This window comes from Pelodiscus sinensis, chromosome 22 (assembly GCF_052426305.1).
Source record: "Pelodiscus sinensis isolate ZL-2025 chromosome 22, ASM5242630v1, whole genome shotgun sequence".
NCBI classification, from domain to species: Eukaryota; Metazoa; Chordata; order Testudines; family Trionychidae; genus Pelodiscus; species Pelodiscus sinensis.
The window spans coordinates 9,318,716-9,334,270 of record NC_143073.1 but is presented as its reverse complement, the minus strand read 5'-3'; the positions used below and the strand labels follow the sequence as shown (position 1 = coordinate 9,334,270).

At 46.8% G+C, this 15,555-nt stretch overlaps 1 protein-coding gene across 4 annotated transcripts in view; it reads left to right on the top strand.

The window, feature by feature from the left end:
- SMG5 (SMG5 nonsense mediated mRNA decay factor) overlaps window positions 1-15,555 on the top strand; it is a 56,098-nt gene that overhangs the window by 10,674 nt on the left and 29,869 nt on the right. For all 4 annotated transcript variants that reach the window (XM_089772772.1, XM_075907432.2, XM_075907433.2 and 1 more), the window contains exons 4-9: window positions 2,001-2,157; window positions 4,836-4,925; window positions 6,220-6,309; window positions 9,087-9,165; window positions 10,057-10,182; window positions 13,924-13,992. In XM_089772772.1, coding sequence (XP_089628898.1) covers window positions 2,001-2,157; window positions 4,836-4,925; window positions 6,220-6,309; window positions 9,087-9,165; window positions 10,057-10,182; window positions 13,924-13,992 — 611 coding nt within the window. The remainder of the gene's footprint in view (window positions 1-2,000; window positions 2,158-4,835; window positions 4,926-6,219; window positions 6,310-9,086; window positions 9,166-10,056; window positions 10,183-13,923; window positions 13,993-15,555) is intronic.

Sequence of the window (15,555 nt, the reverse complement as noted above, 5' to 3'; positions counted from 1 at the left end):
CTTGCTCTGCCCCCATTGCACTCCTTTCCTCAAGCCCCCTCCTCTGAGCAGTGTGACCTGGGAGATTACCAGGGACTCTGGCACTGGCAGCACAGTGCTGGTAACTCCACAGACTGCCCTGTGCCCCACGGGGGCCCCCCAAAATGCAGGGCCTTGGGCAACTGCCCTGAATTATTCTATGGACAGCATGGCTCTGGTGCTGGGAATAAAATCCAGATTTGCTGACTGTTATGTGATCATCTTTGCTGTCTAGTGAAATGTCATTGGTAGAGCCACAGAATGAAAGTCATGGTTTGTTTTGGCACCTCACTATGTACAGAGAACTATTAGTGAAAATATTGTGGAAAAAATCATTTCATATTGAGTTGTGTGCATAAATAAATATATGTTTGCTCAAGATTTAGAGAGCATGAAATGCATATGCGGTGGTCTGTTAGAGCAGGCCTGGGCAAAATATAGCCTGCAGGCCAGATCCAGCCCGTCAAGCCACCAGATCCCACCCGTGCATGTTGCAGGAAGCCCCAGGCAGACTCCCCGCTTGCCTATCCCCACCCGCACGCAGCTCAGAAACGTGGCTGCAGGGTGGCTTCACTTTAAAAACAGAGCCTGGAGGGGAGGGGAGAAAGCTGTTAGAGCTGCTCCCGCCCCCAGCACAATCCCATTGGCTGGCTTTTGGCCAGAAATTGGCCAATGGGAGCTACCTGTTTCAGTAACAGGCAGCCATGAAGCACAAGCAGCTTGCAGTTATTCACAAAGCACATGGCTGCAGCCTGGGCGGGGGCGGGGCAGGCAGGGACGCTGATTCTGGAACGAGCTGCTGACTGGTAAGTCTCCTGGCTAGAGCCTGCCTCTGGCACCCCAGCCCCTCTGTTTCCCAACACTCCGCCCCCCTACTCCACATACCCAAATCCTCTGCCCCCTTCTATACCCATATCCACTCCCAGATCCGGCACCTCTATGCCCTGCCCCAGATCAGTCTCCTCTTGCCCTATGTCACAACCCAAACCTTTGCATCCCCTTCTATATCCCAAATCCCTGCCCCCTAGGTCATAATCCAACTCCCTGCATCACAGGCCAGTGTCCCAGGTGACAGCTGCCTTCTGCACCCAACCTCCATCCCTGACCCCGTGCCTCCTCCATTAATATCATGGAAGATTGCGGCCCTTGACCACTTTCAAAATTCTTGGAATGGGCCCCCCATCAAAAATTATTGCCCACTCCTGTGCTGGAGGCATAAGTCCTTCAGCACTTCCGTTCTGCTGACCCACAATAGTAAGTTAGGTGAACCAAGGAGAGAAGAACAATTGAAGCTGCTGATATTAGGTGTGATGCCAATGAGATTGTCTGCACTGCCAGAAAAATGTGTGTGTTCATAAATCGGGTTAAAATAGCAGTGAAGATGCAGCCTCTCTGCTTTAGCAGCTTGAGGCCAACTCCATGAGCCGTAACTCAGGCTGCTAACCTGAATTACAAGATGATTTGCTGTCTTCGCTGCTATATTAATCCAAGATGAGAGCACACCTTTTTTCAGTATAGACCTGTTCTTAGAGGTAGACTCAATTTATCCTGTTGAGTGTGGCTGGTCAGGGAAATTTTGATTTAGTACAGCTGGAAAAAAAGGTTATTTTGCATAACCAGAAACCCATCTTTGGTCGTTGTTAAATATACATGAGGGTGTTGCTTCCTAAAGGCATGGTGATAATGTAATCAGTGCAATGAGGTTAGAGATGTGAAACATCAATTAGATCTGGTCTGTTCCCTCAGCCTCTGTACAGTGCCTAAATAATGTCACCTTTCTTGACACTTACACTTGTCAAATACTTGATATTAACAGTACAGGTTAGATTGTTGAGCAGGAGAGTGAATTGAACTTTAAAGAGGATGTCAAAAGATGAGTCACCCACTACTTCTTACCAAGTGCAACTTAGGTTGCCATTCAGAGTTTTACCTGTACTGCATTAACAGCCGCTCAACTGGCTATCTATTTTTGTTTTCGGCAGCACATTCACAGCCGCAGCACCCTGGAGTGTGCATACCGGACTCACCTAATTGCTGGCATAGGATTTTACCAACACCTTCTTCTCTACATTCAGTCTCACTATCAACTGGAGCTGCAGTGCTGTATTGACTGGACTCATGTAACAGACCCACTCATAGGTCAGTACCTGATGTGTATTGGCTCTTGGTTGATGCAAGAGACATAAGCAGCTGGTTCCCCTTTGCAATTGTTTCTGTTTCAAAATACAGAACAATTATTCTTTTCTGATTAGTTTATCTGTCCAAAACAGAGTGTCTGCTCAGCTTTTGTTTTCAAGTTAAAAACTTTTGGTAATGAAACAAGGAGTGGAAAATATTCTTTCTTACTGTCAAACTGCTCTGCGAAAATCCTCTAGCAAGTGTTAATATTCAGTATGTCAGATCTTACAGCACGATTTTGAAAAAAGCACTTACCTCTGGCTATTAAGAATGAGTGAAATTGTGGAAAGTAATCTATAGAAAATAAAAGGCTTTCTCAAAGAGGTATAATTTTCACTGGAGGTATAATTTTTGCCTCTTTTTTTTCCTTCTGTATGTGTTGCATTTGTGTGCTTTGTTTCACATGTATGTATTAAGATCCTTGATTCTCCAGCTGAATCTGGCAAACCTCTGCACTCCACTGACTTCAAAGGCCTATCCATGTAGTTACAATTGCAGACATGGAGCTGAAATTTAGGTTGATTTTTCAATTATTATATGAGAATGGGGAATAATGAGATATTAAGAAAAGGACTTGTTAAGGGGCAAAAAAAGAGAGTTTGGAATTAGAAATATCTGCCTATATCTAGCAATGAAATATTTTACTTGTTTGTGTCCAATTCTTAGCTGGTGAAAGATGATTGTATGGCAGTTGGCTTTGAAACATCAGTTTAAAAGGCAGATGTCCTTAGCAACTGTTGCTATGAGAAACTTTGTCATGGTACTGCAGAACTAATGCATCTTCTTTTAAATTCTAGCTGGATGTGTAGTCTTTGATAAATGATTGCATTTGCATGGGTCCTGTCTAAGTTTCTCAGGGTGCTGCAGATGCTTATAATTAAAATACAATAGCATGTGGACATTGCAAACATGGCAGCATCATAAAAATGGTGGAGCGGGAAGTGTGGTGCAGAAGGGCAGACAACTGAAAATGGGGGAAGTGGGAGGAGGCTGAATGGCACAAATGAGAATTACAAACTTAGATGGCAAAAACATTTTGTAGGTTCACCATCAGTTTATAGGCACAACTTTAGTCAGTGCACATTGGTAAACTATCAATTATGTGATGCCCATAACTAATCAGAAAACATTCCTCACTGGTCACTGACTGGTGAGAAGGTACTAATATATTGTTTTAAAAAAAATCTGAACTGATGAGACATGTTCCCGGTGTTCCTGGTAAGTGCTGTGCTTGGGTGGCTGCCTAGGAGAGACTCAGATGCTGCCTCAGATCAAATAGTGGAAGAAAATAGTCACAACCATATATACCAAAGGATACAATTAAAAAAAAGTGAACACATATGAAAAGGACAAATCACATTTCAGAACAGGAGGGGGATGCAGGGAGGGGGGGGGAAGGAAGGAAGGTAAGTGTCTGTGAATTGATGATATTAGAGGTGGGGAGAGTGGGATGTTTGTGAGTTAATGGTATTAGCTTCCCCAATTATCACCTCTAATTGGTAAGATAATGGGTAAGATAGTTCAAGTGTTTGTTCATTCCTTTTTGGAGAGTGTCGAATTTTAACATGAATGACAGTTCAGAGGATTCCCTTTCAAGTGCAGATGTAAAAGGTCTTTGTAGCAGAATGCAGATGGTTAAGTCATTGAGAGAGTATCCTTTCTGGTTAAAATGGCAAGAAACTGTTTTTTCTTTGTGATCTTGTCTGATATCTGTTTTGTGGGCATTAATCCTTTGGCGAAGTGTCTGAGATGTTTGTCCAATGTACATAGCAGACGGACACTTTCGGCACATGATGGCATAGATTATATTTCTGGATGCGCAGAAATATGTGTTCTTGATCTTATAACTCACTTGGTTAGGTCCAATAATGGTATCAGCAGAATGAATATGTGGACAAAGCTGGCAACGGGGTTTGTTGCAAGGGAAGGTATCAGGGTTGGTATTAGTGTGGTATGTCCTGTGGTTGTTGGTAAGAATCATCTTGAGGTTAGGGTAACCTGTCCAATACATTATCAATAAACTACAGCCTATACTGGAACAGGATACCATACTCCAAGAGGCTCTGGGAGACAGACCCATAGTCTCCTATAGACAACCACCTAACCTCAAGATGATTCTTACCCACAACCACAGGACATACCACACTAATATTTTGTTCTTTATCCCTTTCACCCATTTTATTTCTCTCTCCTCTCCCCTCCCTCCTGTTGTCTATCATCTCATCATCTATCCCCGTCTATCACCTCATCTTCTCTCCCTGTTCTTTAACAGTCTCTCCACACTTATCCAGTTTCTAGTGGCTTGGTGGTAAAAGTTTTGGACCTCACATCAGTATAGATGAGTGAGATAGCACTATTAAGGATCCCCGTGAAACATACATGACCTTATGGGTAGTGAGGTAGCCTTAAAACAAAATAATGTTGTCTGCATGAGTCTTGCACAATCTGGTAGCCTGGAACAAACCTGCACTGATCTGTAATGTACCACAGACAAAGGCCAGCATTCCAGTCTCAGTGTGTGCGTTCTTATTTGCATGCGCTTAACTGTCACATGTCTCATGAAGAAGCGTAGGTTCCCGCTGTCTCTTTCCAACAGCCTTCACCCACGGGTGTGTTATGATTTCATATTTCTCATGTAGGATGCAAGAAACCTGTGTCTGCATCGGGGAAAGAAATGGAGTGGGCACAGATGGCGTGTCACAGATGTCTGGTTTATCTGGGAGATTTAGGTAAGAGCAGTGTTTTCTTGCAGGGCGACCTTTAAAGTATAAAGACTGTTGCATGCATAGCACTGATACTATGATTGTTCGTCACCAGTGATAACTTCTTGCAGACACTGGTTTGTCTCAGGCCTGTTGTACACTTAGAATTTAGTGTTGCTCTGGAGCAGGGGGAGAATCTATGATTTTGAAACCTATATCTGTGCTGACCTAATCCCAGTGGATGGAAGAATTCTTCCATCAGCCTATCTACCTTCGCTCAGGGAGATGGTATTTCTATAGCGATGGAACAGCCCATTCCACCATTATAGGCTGCTCCTGCAGTAGGGGGTTGTCTGGTATAGCTATGGCACCATGAACATTAGAGGGATGTAAAAATGCATTTAAAAATATAACAGCTAAAAAGTCTAGCAGTTACATGGCTGCGGGCTCTGCAGTATAAAGCCTAAATACTGCCGAGCCTGCAGCGAAGCCACCTCCCTGAGAGCACAAGGGCTGCTGCCAACCTCGTTCCCAGGAAGCCTTCGCTTCAGGCTCTGCACCCAGGGAGCCACCATGTATCTGGGGAAGATGGGGAGTGGATCCATCCCTTAATGGTTAACCTTTTACATCCCTAGTAGACAAGCCTTACACACATTTATCACTGACAGTGAAACCTGCTCAGATAACAAATCTGTTACAGAATGGAGAGGTGCTGTTCTAGTGATGTTCTGGGTCTGAATTCTTTGCTGAATAAGAACATGGTCTGGCTTTCATTTGCAATGCTCTGGCACTGTAACGAAGTCTTCATAGTGGGCATAACTTACCATGTGCACTTTAAGTCCCTTTCAGAGTCCCAGGTAGTTCAAAGAGGCCTGAGTGTACATGAGAATTTGGCCCAGCATGTAGAATTCTGAATTGATTCCAGGGCAGGGTAATAATGACAAAGCGGTGGCTTTTCAGTAGCTAGTACGAAACATGATCACATATTGGTCCATTCTGTAATGGGCTTGTGTCTATACCTCACAGTCATAACCACAAGCAGTGAGGATGTGACATGATTTAACTTGTTGCTTGAATAACAAAGCGTGCATGTGAAAGAATGAATATGCATGTGAACGTGCATGAATAACTTAGACACGGTGAATGAGGTAATTGGACCGACTTCTGTTGTCAAGATTGACAAGCTTTTGAGCAACGCAGAGCTCCTTTTCATGTCTGGGAAAGGTACTCCAGGCATCACAACATTGTTCCCTTTTTGCACTGGGCAACACCAGGCCTCAGCCTGTGCTTTCTATTGCACATGATGTGTGTTTCTTTTTAGCTCGCTATCAGAATGAGCTGGCAGGTGTGGACACGGAACTGTTGGCTGAGAGGTTTTACTATCAAGCCCTTTCTGTTGCGCCACAAATTGGTAAGTGAATTGCCATGAATTTTGGAGCCTTTCAGAGCAATAACATCGCTTGCAAAGCCTTAAACCTCTTGTGAAAATGACTGGAAGAAAACACTGTTAGAGTAATTGCGATGTTTTGGTGACCCTTATGGTATTTGCTTTTGAGAGATTTGTTTTGTTACCCAGTTACAATAATTCCTCCTTTGTGAGACTCTCTCTTGCTGGCAAACCAAGGAGAGAAGAGCTCCTCTGCTTTAACTCCCAGGATGATGTTGATTTATTGAGTAACTTCCATTCTCTAGCCACATCATGTATAAAAGTTCTAATTTATACAGAAGTGATGGTGTCATACCCAACTGAACTAAGATCCAGCAGCGTGTTGCTGCTTTTGCAGTGCACTATTGCTAATACCACAGATATAGCCCCCAACCTCCTTTTTGGATTTACATTTGTACAGAGTTACTGCTTGTAATGTGGTGGGAGACTGAGAGTTGGACTCCTGGGTTTTATTCCAGGTGCACCACTATGGTCTTATGGGCAAGTCTCTTAACACTTTATGCCTCGGTTTTCAGGCCTGTAAAATGGGGAAGTTTTGCAACTTTACAAGGTTAATACACAGGGCTTGACAAATCCGTTTATCTACTCGCCTGTGGCGAGTAGATTTCAGCCGGTCACCCCATTCACCAGTGGTGCGCGCATGTGCAGTGTCGATCTGGCACATGCGCGGTGCGGAGCTGGCGAGTGGATTTCACCTCTGTTTGTCGAGCCCTGTTAATACATATAAAGCATTCTTGAGTTTCTCTAACAATAGGTACACTAGAAGTACAGGAACTTATTGAATAGATTTCTTCTCTAATGTCTTTTTAAATAGTTGCAATTAAAATGTATGTAATACTCCTGTCATGCTCTCTAAGCATATGCACAAAGTAGAAATTCATTAATACAGAAAATATTGATACAAGGTTGATCAGTGATTCAAACCCTCCTGAACATACCAACTGCTGGAGCTACCCTGAAGAGAGTGGTCTTGCAGAATATCCTGAAAGGTGTAGCAGGTCTGACAGTCTGAGTTTGAAAATAAAAGTTGAGGGCCTCTAAGGGCATATCTTCACTGCCTGACAGATCGATGGGCAGTGATCAATGGAGGTTGATTTAGATAGATATGATACTAGATGCAATAAATTGATCACCAGGCGCTCTCCCGTCAACTCCAGTACTGTACCAGAATGACAAGAGTAAGGGGAGTCAGTGGGAGAGTGTCAGCTGTTGACATACCTCAGTGTAGATCTAGATATGTCGACTTAGCTACATAATTCATAAAGCTGAAGTTGCGTCCTAGGATTGACAGCCAGTGGCAGTGGAGAGTTGACCTGAGTACGCCTTTCAAGCACTGCACAGATATGGAAATGCAGGGAGTCTTAATTAAAAGCCTCAGCTGATCTCAGTTGTGGGCTTCATATTAGGGATGTGAACAAGTAGTCAACTGGTTTTTTAACTGATAAGCCTAGGCTTATCGGTTAATCTAGTTGACTAGTTTACGGTTCACATTTTCCCCGCCCTCCCTTTCTGCCTCTGTATCAGAGGCAGCAAGGGGGAAGGGGAAAGCAGAAGCTGGCTTAAAAGCTGGCTTCCCCCAGCACTGGCTCCACAGTGCTGCCTGCCTCCTCCCCACCCCCTTCCCCACGCCGCTGCCTCTATCAGAGGCAGCAGCATGGCAGGGAGGGCAAGGGAGGTTTCTCTGAAACAGCCTCTGATTGTGGCAGTGCTGGTGCTGGCTGAAGACAGGGGCTGCTCTGCAGCAGGAGCCTCTGTCCCCAAGGGTCTGGGGGAGAGGTCCCAGCAGCCTCTGTCCGCGGATAGCTTGGACCCCCTGCACACATGGATTGCTAGCACCCTGGGGCTGGCTTTTAAACTGGCTCCCCTCGCAGACTGGCTCGTGCCTGGCACCCTGCACTACTGCGTCTGTTAGAGAGGCAGCAGTGCAGGGTGTCACAGGGCTCCCCAGGAGTGGGGCTAGAATGCACTGGCTGCTAGTCCCACCCCTGGGGATAATAGAATAGTTGACTAACAGCTTAGAATTTATGCAGGCAAGTCAATTATTCAATTAACCGATACCTACATCTGAAGTAGAGATGTTCTGTATGGACCTGAGCTACAGAGATGCTGAGGTGTAACCCCTTGAATTGCACTCAGAAACAGTAACAGATCATGGAGCACATTGTATAATGAGCCTCAGAGGTATTGTTAAGTGGATGGCTGTGTTTGGTAGATGCTAAAGCTTTTCAGTGGTCCTTAGAGGCAATTTCACAAAGGATACAGCTACAAAAGCACAGTGCAAGGCTTTTTCCTCTTTGAGCTGTTGCTAGGGCTGACCCCCCCGCCCCCGCAAAGTATGAATAACTGGCATTTATTGATCAAAATTTATATACCGCACTAAGTTTACATGAAGCTGTTACAATACGTTCTAGCAATCCAAATCAAACAGATAGCACAGTAGTTTAGGAGAGAAGGGGACATGAGAATTATGGATGAGGAGGAGGGCTTGCTTGAAGGAAAAAGGGGAGCCAAGTAGAGAAGGGACAGGAAGATGTTAAGGTAGCAGGAAGCAGAGTGGTAAAAGGTGAAGGAAGCAAGTAGCCAAAGCCACCGCTTCATGACTGTGTTAATGTCCTTTGTGCCTGCTGCCTCTGCACCTTCTACCATGAACAGAAATGTAGTGAGGTGTAAAGGATCTTCTTACATGGGGGTTGTTTGAAATAACACAGACTAGTTCACTCTCCTTTTAATTTTCATGACAGGGATGCCCTTTAACCAGCTGGGGACACTGGCAGGGAGTAAATATTACAACGTGGAAGCTACCTACTGCTACTTACGCTGGTGAGTAACTGCTACAAAACACACTGAGGATGGAGGGAGCTGATTCATCCCCTTTGCCCTTCCAGTCATTGAGCCAAATTATTTTCTCCTTGTTCCGTCATGTGTTACTCCTTTTTCTGGCACTTCCGTTAGTAGTGGGAATGCTGGTGGAGAGAGGTTGTGAAGGCTGCCTCCCTGACAAGATATACTGGATCACAGGGCCATAGATCAAATAAAAGCATGAAGGACCAGATATTAAATGATATTTAGGCACTTAAAGATGAAGACAGGATCCTAGTATGATTTTTCAGAAGCACACAGATACTTGCAAAGGGCTGGGCAAGTCCTTGCAGCCTGGTGCAGCTCTGTGTGCCTCACTTCAATTTCCCCAGGCCAAGGAGACACAACACACACTAATCAAATATCACTTCCCTTTTTAGTAAGGCTTCAGGGCCTGAGTAATTACAATAAACAATTCCTAAGGTTTTCACCTCAGGGCTGTGCCTCAGCTCTTGAATTTAAAGTCCACAGAACAAAGCTGCTAGCGAGGCCAGTTTCCTGGAGTCTGAGAGAAAACCACCTACTCACTGCAGTGTGCATGGCCTCTGTTTCTTCTCTCTTACTCAGCTTCCTGTTTAAATAGCTCTGTCCTAGTGTGGGACAGGTCTTGAGTACATCCAGGCTGTGTCTAACCCTAACCGTGTCCCGTTAAGGGGGAGTACACTACTTCACTGTGCCTACTGAAATCCTTTAAAATCTCACTCTGGACCTATCTACATGTTTATGTGCCAAATTATCTTTAAAAATCGAGCACCAAGTTTTGTGGCACAGCCCAGTCAAAGCCACAGAAAGTAAGTGGTGATGCTCCCAGCAGAAAAGTAACCTATTGTTTGTAAAATGTTGGCATCTTAGTATCCAGTCTGAAGTATCCTTTGAAGGTGCCTATGGTAACCTGAAGCGGCTATATGACAAGGCAGCCAAAATGTATCATCAGCTGAAGAAGTGTGAAACCAGGAAGCTGTCTCCAAGCAAAAAACGGTAAGAACTGGTAGAGAGGAGGGAAGTATTGGAAAGTACTCTATATGCAGCTTATGGATTTCAGTCTCCAGGATTGTTCTTCTGACACAAGCACTGAATTTCACTTTATGAAATAAAAAGCAGTATGGGACCTCTGACATGAAGTAGTGGAGAGCCTGTAACATGGTGTGTCTCATCAACCAGATGCCTCCTTCTGGTCACTCTGGGAATTAGCTTCTTGGTGCTAGAGTGCCCCCTTCTGGCTGGTGTTACTTCTGTGTTAGGACTCTCATTCCTCCCAGATTGTGGGATCCTCCCTCTGGGTACTGCTCTGCCATAGTGCCCCTGCGCTCTGGGGTCCTCCCCCTCTGGGACCCCCCAACTCCTTATGCCCATCTTGCCTCAGTGACCCACTCCCAGTCTTCATCTAGCCCTGTACCTCAGGGGCAAACTGCAGTCTGAAATGGCCACTCATCATTGGCAAGGGGGTGTGGAACTCTCCTTGGAAGCTATGGGGCCAACAGCTGTGGCAATTATTAGCCAATTAGGGCCCAGCTGAGGGCACTATAAATAAAGGATCCTGGATGGGTGGAGACAGCCACACACTTGCTCTGACTGTGGAGCAGAAGGGACCTGGCTGCTGGGGAAGTGGGAGGCTTCTGAGACAAGGAAGTACTCTCAGGCCTGCAGACTGGGAGTGAGGCCAGGCCAAAGCTCCCCAGCTCTGTCTGCCTCTTCCCAGCACTACCCTGTCTCAGAAGCCTCCCACTTCCCCAGCAACCAGGTCCCTTCTGCTCCACAGTCAGAGCAAGAGTGTGGCTGTCTCCACCCATCCAGGAGCCTTTATTTATAGTGCCCTCAGCTGGGCCCTAATTGGCTAATAACTGCCACAGCTGTTGGCCCCACAGCTCGGCTGCCCCAGCCCTTTCCCAGGGCTGGGTTTTAACCCTTAAAGGGCCAGTGTGGAGCAGATTCCTTGTCGCAGAGCCCTTGGAATCTAATTCAGCAACCTACCATAATCCACTGTTTTTCATTAATGCCTTGTGTCAGCAATGCAGCAGTTTACTTTGTTTTAAATATGTCTTTGCTAGTTGTGTTTACTGCTGCATTGGCAGAAGTCCACATAGTTATCACTCATCTAGTAGACCTGTGGTGTCCAACACACTAGCTACTAGTCACATAGTGGCTACTGCTTCAGAACAGGTTGGATGCCACAGTAATAGACCAATATTCTTGGTGCATTTAATTAGGGATGTTAGTTAGCGATTAATTGAATAGTCATGCAACTGCATCAAAATTTATCAGAGGCAGCAGTGTGGGATGGCACACGGGAACCAGTCTGTGAGGGGAGCCAATTTAAAAGCCAGCTCTCTGCGCAGACTGGCTCCTGCCTGCTGTTCTGCGGTGCTGTCTGTGATACAGAGGCAGCAGCATGGGGTTACAGAAGCCCCTCTCTGCAGGGGATTCAAGCTCCCTGTGGACAGCCTTTTTTGCTGCAGCCTCCCCTAAGTCCCTCTTCCCTCTGCATTGCTGCCTCTGATAGAGGCAGCAGCAGCACGGGGAGGGGACAGGTAGCTCCCCCATGAGCACTAGGTCCTGCCTTACCCCTCTCCCCCCACTACCTCCTTGGGAGGTAGCAGGGAGTGAGGGGTAGGGCGGAGCCAGCTTAAAAGCCAGCTCCCCATGTGTATTGGTCCTGCCTACCACCCTGCCCTCACTGCTGTCTCTGATAGAGGCAGCAGCGTAGGCGAGTGGGAGCAGCTTGTGTGAGCCAATACGTGAGTGAGGAGCTGGCTTGAAAGCCGGCTTCCCACATGTACTGGCTCTTGCCTGTTCCCCTCACCCTTTGTGCTGCTGTTTCATTGGCTCTCACCTTCCCCCCACCTTCACTGCCTCTGATACAGAGTCAGCAAGGGTGTGTGTGCTTGTAATTGATAAGATTAACCGATAAGCCCTGGCTTGTCAAATACACACTTAACTGATTACTTGTTGATATCCCTACATTTAATGGGACGTTAGTAGTGTGAGTAACACTTTCTTGTTTCCATTTATCTGGCTTTGGTTTTTAATGCATTCAAATTTTCTGTGAAAGGTCTGGTTCTATTCTTAATGCTCTCCTCAGATATTATCTATACTTGTTTCTTTCTTCATGTCCATCACCTGCTTGCAGATGTGCTAGTGCCCGAGTCCAATAAATATCAGATAGTAGAGGTGGTATTTGTTCCACTATACATCTCCAAAACCTGACAGATAATTGGTTATGTGAAGTGGTTCCTGACCCCCTTTTTATTGAGAGAACAGATTTTGTAAACGTGCGGATAACAATTACAGGCAGTCCCCGAGTTACACGGATCCGACTTATGTCGGATCCGCAGTTACGAACGGGGCCCGTCTCCCTGGTCTCCAGCAGACCAGGGAGAGGAAGCAAAGCGGCGGAGCATGCGGACAGCCCAGACACGTCTGGGCTGTCCGCTGCCCGCGTGCTCCGCGGCTTTGCTCTGCTTTGCTCGCCGTCTCCCTGGTCTGCAGACCAGGGGGAGGGGGAGCAAAGCGGCGGAACACGCGGGCAGCGGACAGCCCAGACGCGTCTGGGCTGTCCTGCTGCCCTCGGGCTCCGCGGCTTTGCTCTGCTTTGCTCCCCGTCCAGGGAGCAGGGGAGCAAAGCAGAGCAGGGAGACGGGGAGCAAAGCAGAGCAAAGCCGCGGAGCCCGAGGGCAGCAGGACAGCCACGGCGCGTCTGGGCTGTCCCGCTGCCCCCGTGCTCTGCAGCTTTGCTCCGGACGCCTGTGGTACAGCAGCTGGGGCGCTGCCGGTTGGTCCCGTAGCGCCGCTCTGGGCGCTACTGGACCAACCCAGCAGCACCCCAGCTGCTCTGCCCCAGGCGTCCTGATTCAGCCACTGCTGGTCCGTTTCAGCCACGCCTGGGGCAGAGCAGGACGCCTGGGGCAGAGCAGCTTGGGTGCTGCTGGGTTGGTCCAGTAGCGCCGAGGAGCGGCGGTGCTACTGGACCAACCCAGCAGCAACCTAGCTGCTCTGCCCCAGGCGTCCCCAAAGTCAGCCGCTGCTGAAACTGACCAGTGGCTGACTACAGGAAGCCCCTGCCCCAGGCTTCCTGGAATCAGCCGCTGATCAGTTTCAGCAGCAGCTGACTTGGGGATGCCTGGGGTTCTTAAGTTGAATCTGTATGTAAGTCAGAACTGGCGTCCAGATTTAGCCGCTATTGAAACTGATCAGTTTCAGCAGCGGCTGAATCTGGATGCCAGTTCCGACTTACATACAGATTCAACTTAAGAACAAACCTACAGTCCCTATCTTGTACGTAACCCGGGGACTGCCTGTAGAGAATATGCATATTTGCCAGCCAAAATTGCTGATCAATGAGAATACTGACATCTTCTGCCTTTACAGCTTAAGATCTTGTTCTCTCTCTGACTGAGCAACCTCATAACTCTTAATTCCCTCCAGTGCTTACCCCCCATCTTTTCAGTCCAAACTCCTGTGTATATTTCTTCTTTCCAAAGTTTAAACATGATCACAAGTTCTGAACTGGACAGAATATCCATGCTCCTTTCTCAGCGCAGGAGTCTCTGATGGCAAAATCTAGCTTGACCACACATAAATGCCGCTATAGTGAAGGTGGAAGACAATGAAGAAAGTATCTACCCCTCAGGAAACTGATTTACATACATGAATAAGAACATTGTTATCCTCTTGCAGTTGTATTTCGATACTTACTTCACCATATTTCTCTTTAATCTGTAGATGCAAAGACATTAAAAGGTTACTGGTGAGCTTTATGTACTTGCAGAGCCTTTTGCAGCCAAAAAGCAGGTAAGGTTACTGTGACATAGTGGGGATTATACTCACTCTGTTCACGTTGTTGTATGATTCCTACTGTCTTGTGCTGCTCTGTTTTGTGTGTGTGTGTGTGTGTGTGTGTGTGTGTGTGTGCGCGCGCGCGCACTGCCTCGCCACAGGCTGCTCCAGCTCAGCACGTACACAATAGCTCAGGCTCTCTTGTAAACTGAGCGTAGGTGAGATGTATGACCAGGTGACGTCTTTTGGACTGGAAGCTGGAGAGAGCAGGTGGGGCTGCCTGCAGGGCTGGGACCAGTTGCTGGGTATGTGAGCGAGTCTTGGCTGGCTTTGGATGCAGGAAGTCTAGCTCATGCAGGGAGCTAGACATGGATTGTACTGATTGCTCCTGGTTTCTGGGCTAACAAGACCGCGCTACGCTGTACCCCGATGAATGAATAAACCTTCTGTTCTATATGCTGTCTGAGAGTCACGTCTGGCTGCGGTTGGGGATGCAGGGCCCGGTGGCTCCCCACGCTCTGTGACTGTTATTACACAACTTATATCCTCTGTAGGTGACTTGCATCTGCAAATATTAGAAATGGAATTAGGCTTGCTCTGTATCCTCACCGCAAATGCCCAACAGCATATATTAGTGATGCCTGTGCTGAGATTTTCATTGAAGAATCTCAAATGTCAGTAAAGTTTTATTCTCTTCCTGCACAGAGGGGTTGTATGATTGCTACTGAGAAACTCCACACAGAGGGACTAAATAATTTAGTGATGGTCACACAGTCAATGGCTGAGCAAATGTCGAACTCAGGAGTTCTGACTTCCCTGTCCCTCAGTCTCATCTTCGTGTTGCAATGCCCCTCTGTGTCTGAATGCTTTTCCCAGTCTTCAGATCTGTGCTCCGATCAAAGCAGTGACAGAATGACATGGATGCAAAGTGCACTTATGCAGAACAGTTCATTAAACTCAAACACCTGTAATCTAACCTTGTTCAGAGGAAAGAACAACATAACCTGTTGGAATAAGTGGAAAGTTTTGTACCGTTGCATGGCTGCTCTCGGATTTTCTCTCTCAACCCGGAGACTTCAGGTAGCGCTGAATGAACGCTTCAAATACTGCGTGTCCTGATTGGCTGGGGAGTGGGGAAGTGGCAGGACCTCCACAGGCCGGATCAGCATGTGGAGGCCCTTTTGCCCACCCCAATTTAGTCTCTTTCCCATTTTAAGGAACTGATTTGTGTTGGTTGACCCTGGATTTACTCTTCAGTGTTACTCCATGTAAGGCACAATCTGGTGGTCTCTGCATTTCAGGGTGTGAGTGAAAATAGAACTCTTCTAATTGCCCGGGTCTGCTATTCTGTTGAATTGGGTTTGCTGGACTTTTTGCAGCTGGCTTCTCTCTAGTAGCTGGGAACATTTTGTAATCCACTGTACTGATTCCCAGGGTGATTCCTCTGAAGCAGCAAAGAGCTGTAGATGATTCTGGGGTGCATGTGAGGTTGTAGATGAGAACAGGTATGTGTGGGAGTGTCACAGAAGGAAAATGGTTAAGATCCTCGATTTAGGTTGTTGCAGTGTGATGTTTTAA